Source organism: Nestor notabilis, unplaced genomic scaffold, assembly GCF_000696875.1.
Source record: "Nestor notabilis isolate BGI_N333 unplaced genomic scaffold, ASM69687v1 scaffold14424, whole genome shotgun sequence".
NCBI classification, from domain to species: Eukaryota; Metazoa; Chordata; class Aves; order Psittaciformes; family Psittacidae; genus Nestor; species Nestor notabilis.
The window spans coordinates 49,144-55,143 of NW_009926138.1; the positions used below are offsets into that span (position 1 = coordinate 49,144).

At 38.0% G+C, this 6,000-nt stretch overlaps 1 protein-coding gene across 1 annotated transcript in view; it reads right to left on the reverse strand.

Moving 5' to 3' along the window:
- The window catches only part of THOC2 (THO complex 2), a 50,908-nt gene extending 45,054 nt beyond the window's left edge, over positions 1–5,854 (reverse strand). Inside the window, exon 1 of the mRNA XM_010013404.1 lies at positions 5,727–5,854. Within this exon, the coding sequence (XP_010011706.1) occupies positions 5,727–5,854 (128 nt within the window). The remainder of the gene's footprint in view (positions 1–5,726) is intronic.
- Between the last annotated feature and the right edge of the window lie 146 nt (positions 5,855–6,000).

Genomic DNA, 6,000 nt, shown 5'->3' on the forward strand with positions numbered 1-6,000 from the left:
CACTGACTGTAGATGATCTTAAGGTCCTTTCCAACCCTAACTATTCTATGATTGCACAGACTGTTCCATGAAATTTTAGTTATGTTATAAAATAAATGCTCAAAGAGGAGGTTTCTCCACTACACTGACAACTTAGAAATAGACACGCCTCCAAGCTATAAGGATTTTCCCTCTCCTCTACTGCTACTGCCACTGCCACCCCAGTATGAGGCTTCAAAAGCAGTTTCACATTTAAAAGCAACAGTATTTTAAAACCGTAGCAATTTACCTAGATCATAACAAACACCAATGAATATCTAAGAATTTTCTTCACACTTGCAAATTTTCAAAAGTCCCATGTGTTCTTCATCAAGAAAGACTCTTTCATATGTAGAAACTGAAGACAGTTACCAGAGCTACATCATATTTGTACATAAGATGGCAAGACTACAATTTCCTGTGGAAGTAATTTCAAATCATGGTCTCAAGTAAGGCAGGTCTGTACAATTATCAGAGGTTTATCATGAAAAATAAATAGTAGAAAAGGATTCTGTAGCAATCCCTTACTCATTCTATTTGCATCCTATACAGAGATTATTGCCTCTCCAGCAGGACTGAACAGCTGTTCCAGTAACCAAAGGATTAAAATTAGCAAATACAAGGTATAAGCGCCCTTCAACGACAACTGGAAAATGGGCAGTTTCACGTACTGCAGAATCAGGAGAAACATGCAAGCTCAGCAAAAAACAATTGTAGGGCTAAGATGTTCTAAATGCTGTTGAAGAGAATGTAACATACTTGGCAATAACCAGAACAGAGACAGCAAAAGAGGGGAATAGGTAATTTATTTTATTTTTCATGAATGGTATTTTAAAGAAGCAATTGATTACTTTTCCCCCGCTGTCCCCAAAGAGTACATCAGTGAACTAAGTCATATTTTATCAAATTTTAATTACTACTTCTCTATAAAGACACTACCCTGTAAGCACTCGTTTCTAAGGTCTTTATACAAATAACAGTCACGTGAAACATCTGATTCCAAAAAATTATCTACTCAAATGCACACTTTGACCCCTACGCCATGAGGTGCTATTATCAACCAGATTACATGAGCAACAACCCTGTTTGCTTGAGCTGAAGAGTTCACTTAACTACATCCCAATATGAAATAAGAGTTTTAACCTTTTCCAATTCCCTTTCCAGCAATACCAAAGTAATGCTATCAACTTCGCGTTACTTTGAGACATACATTTGACTGATAAATGCAACAAGAAACACTACTTAAGATCAGTCTATAAACAACTTGCTTTGCATTTGTAATTAAACCCCCCTGAATTGTTAAATTGGAGAGGGAAGGTAAAAATATTACTTCTGTGAAAGTCTACATGGGAAATTTTGGTAGTAGAAAAGAAGATGTTGGTATTACGCTTTGGCTCTAAACTAATAATTGTCCTTAGATTCTTTCATACAGGTACTCTATCTCTGAAGGAGGATGACCCTTTCTGAAGGTGCTGTCAGACAGCACAGCTGAGCTGATTTAATTAATAGCTTCTTGCCACAGAAACACACACATTTACCAACACTTCTTCCCTTCTTGGCTGACCAGTTGTAGCCCTCATGTCAACTAAATCAGCTAAATTGACAAACCGGCAGAAAACTGATCAAAGAAGTCTTCTGCCTACGTCACACATTGAAGCAAGCTTACCAGGAGGCCAGATAAGCACCAAAGCAAAGAGAGCCCTGGTAAATGAAGACAGAGCAGTAGCCCTCCCTTCAAGTACCAACAAGCCACAAGATTATTTCATCTAGTCTCAATTAAGCACATCATAAATCAGAATCAAAATACCTGCATGTTCATAGAATAAAAATATCAGTATTAGGAAGATTAATCAATTCAGAAAAAAAAGCCACAACAATACTTTCACACTTACGTAGCACCCAGGACAATGGAGATTTATCAGGTCCACTTTACAGTTCAACATACCCAAACTGTCTGTTACCAGCCCCATTTGAAACTTTCATTACTCTAATCTTGTAGAGTTCATTGCTGCAAGCTTCAGATGGAGGACTTCCTACTCTACTAAAACCTGTATCACTTCATCCAAAGAGAAAGCTGTGTAATACTTGTAAAATACAACTTAAAGAAATAGGATAACCTAGAAAATAAAAACAATTATTAAAAAAAATTACAGAATCCCTTCTGACAACCAAAATTTCAAAATTAAGCTTTTTTGGACTAAGATGGGATAGATTTGCTTCAACAACAAATTCTGAAACAACACTGAGCACCTATCCAACAAGTTTGCATGGCAGAGCCAGCAACTGAACCTAAGCCTCCTGGTTCATACACAACATCCTATATCCTCCATTACACTCCCACACACATAGTATATACCAGTAATTATCACAAACGTCATGTGCCTGCAGACATTGCAGTATATGCATAATTTAACTGTGGGTAGTTCCCTAGTTGAGGTGAAGTACAAACAATTGTATTTAGTAGCCAGAATGGCAAAATCACAACTGAACAAACTCAACACTGTGACATTCCTCGTACAAGTAAAGTAACATGTGGAGAGTGCTTGAAATATCAAGTCTCAGAATTTCACATTCACAGAATGTTAAGCTTTTTCAGTTTATTTTCAGGCAGAACATACTGCATCAACTGCCAGCCAAGAACACTACTGAAGTCCTATTTCCCCACTAAAGGGTTCTCGATGTTTAATCTACCACAAGACAAGGTATCAGTCAAATAGTAAGTGCTTGTCATTGTGAGCATATTAGAAAGGTCTATATGGGCTGCAGTCATAGACTAGCATTGTGGAAGACACTATACAAAACCATTTCATTTCACTTCAAAGGACAGTACAGGTACACGCAAATAGGTGTAAAAGGAGTCTAGACTGATCAGCACAATAACCAGTCACACAGATTCCAACTTATCTCTACACAATATCTGGTAGTAGCAAAATAAAAGCACATAACTTAATAAATTGTGTTTAGACAGAGATAGGTCTGAACGAAATAAAAAATGAGAGAGAAGATGACCACATCTGACCAATTTATACCTTTGGCAGCTAAGAACACTTGAAACTACCACATGATGTACATTTACATATTTGTATTAGATATTATTGCACATCAGTAGGTGAATTAATTAAAATCACAGCATGTACAGTTTTGAACAAGGTCTCTGAACAATTTCTAGGAAGTCAATGCTCACTGCTACCTAAGCTTGACGATGCTGCCTTACTAATTAACATTATGACACTCTAAAGACACATACAAAATTCTTACCTTCTGGGTTTTGGATACTGTTGTTATACCATGACAAACCAACCACATCAGCAAAAATAAAGTTCATTATTTTTCACAGCAAAAGATCAGTCAGTTTAAAACCAACTTTACTGGATTTCTTTAAAACAATACTATCAAACTTTTTCTCCTCTCCCCCCTCCCAGTAACAGCATCTCCCACTGACTACAGCAACATTACAAATCCTGTGTGCTTTCAAGCATAGGCAGACCACTACCATACCACTCAGAAAAAAAACATGCAAGGATCATCTTAAACATCTATGATTAATCACAGTAGAAGTTAAAATGCCAAATAAAAACATATCACTTCTCTCAATACAGTTTCATATTCCCCCAAAATATGAAGCTGTGGTTTTACCTAAGTGAACAGTAACTGCCAAAATACTACTTCTGGCTGATCTACTGAGATCACGTAAGCCATTTCATGCTCCAGCAAATAATTTTTTTTCTGCAAGACCTAATCTTTTCATTTTGCTAATTATAAGGTTTGGGGTTTTTTCATTTAATCCTCACTTTTCAACAAAGTTGGTATTTGTCTCCCTGTGAATAAGCCCACCACTTTGTTTAAAAACAAAACCACTCCCTCCAAACAGGAGTGAATGTTCTCTGACTTCATGCAGGGGCTTTAGCAGACCAGGCTTCCAGAAGGTAACATTTTTGCAAGTTCTGTATTTGCTAGAAATGTCAGTTTTGTCCTTTTGCAGTATCCTTTCCCTCCCAACTTTTCTAACTTATTTACCAATATAACACATTGTCCTATGTTTGGACCACAAGCCATTAACACTGGAATTGTGGCCTAGCAATTTATAATTCTGGGCACATCTGTATTAGATAAATAATTCAAGAAAAACAAAAAATACCATTACATTTGTGCAACTTTAAGTAACATTTTAAAATATTCAAGTGTTTTCGTTTTGTAAAGAAACATCATGATTTTACTTTCCTCCAGTAAAACAGGAGACAGAAAATCTTGGAAAAAGAAACAAAGTTACACACTGAAGATTTATCCCAAAACAATAGTTTCCTAGACAGTTCTCTAGATTTAGCCTAGAGATACATTGCTTTGCATCTAGAAAGGAAGTTTGAACATGTTCCAGATACTTCTAAAGCTATCACTGCAAAATCTGACAACTGTTATCCAGACACAATCACATTTCTTCTAAAATGTACAGCCTCTTTTGCAAACTGCTCCAAATCATGCCTGGAACTGCATTTAACCAGTATTCCCAATGAAGTATAAATGCCACAGACACAGGAATTTAGCCTACTGCTTTGTTTTATTGGTCCCACAGCAGATTAAAACTTTCTTCCCATTACAGTTAAGAAGTACTGCTCTAGGGGGAGGGGAGACACAAAAAACATTTTAGCACGGTCAAAAGCTAATGTAACTTGCCTATTACACAGTTAAAAGTTTCAAGAATTCAGTGCAAACTATGCAGCTGCCTTTATATGATCAACTATGAAATTTCTGCCCTCATGCTAACTCCATACAGTCTCAGTGGTCATAACAGGGTAAGTTATGAAAATCATAATCATATGTAACTACTTTAATGAGCTCTACAGAAAAGCTAGGAGTGCATCTACATGTATATAAAGTCATGCATAAAAAGACAACCTGTTCTATTACAGTCATTTGTGCATTTTTGTAAGGTATCAGTATACATTTGTATGTTTCCTTGTTTGTTATTCATACAGAAATTCCTAAACACTCAAGTTCACTAAAAACATCTCTGCTTATTGCATAAATATTGCCATGCTGGATGCAAATTCAGCTATTGCCACAAAATCTTAAGCAGGAGATTAGAAAAAGCAATGCAAACTTCAGCATTGTTTGGAGGTTGGCTCTTGACCACCTACTACTGTTGCAAAGGCAGGTACAGAAGAGGTTTTCATTGGCCTTGTATCACATCAAAACATGCTGACCTTACATGTTAATGTAATGGTTCTAACACAACTGAGAAGCCAAGAAGGGCATGTCTGTAAAGGGGGTCCCTCCACTACAAAATGGAAGTTCTGGGAAGAACTGTGGTTTGTGCATGAAGCCTCTATGCCTTCTATTCTCTACCCACTACCTTTTTCTTCATATACAGGGAAGATCACTCCCATGGCCGCACAACCTCTTAAAACAGGTGAACAAAAGAAAATTACAAAATATGAACATCAAGAAACATTTCCCAAAATGATCCCCCAACCACCCATATTTGAAACTGTAGGGTTTTTAGCTACAACAAAGTAACACAGTAACGTGAAATGGACGAACTGGCGAAAAACTCCCTGAACAGATGTACTACTGAAACACCACAGTTAATGAACCTGCCAAGTTAAGAGTGCTTAAACCAGATATACGAAAGGCCCTCAAAGAGAAAGCTTCTAGCGCACCTGGATTGATTTGGGAAGCTGGAACCAGACCCCTCAGTGCACTAAAGTTACCTTGCAGGGCAAATACGAATGACTAGCTGACCCAACCTTGCCTGAATCAAAGAATAAAGTGCTAGTACCCGCAAAATAGGTAGAAAAGTGGGAACGGGGGCTGAGACCTCTGCCAGAAAGGCCCGCATCGCGGAGCTAGCGAAACAAGAACGCGTCAGGCTCCATATTACCCCGAGTGGGCAGCTGAAGAGGAGCCCGACACCCGATAAACCTGACCCAGAGGCAGGAAGGGGGCGCTCGGGGCGCAGGCAACGGGCGCCAAGAGAGTAGGCCC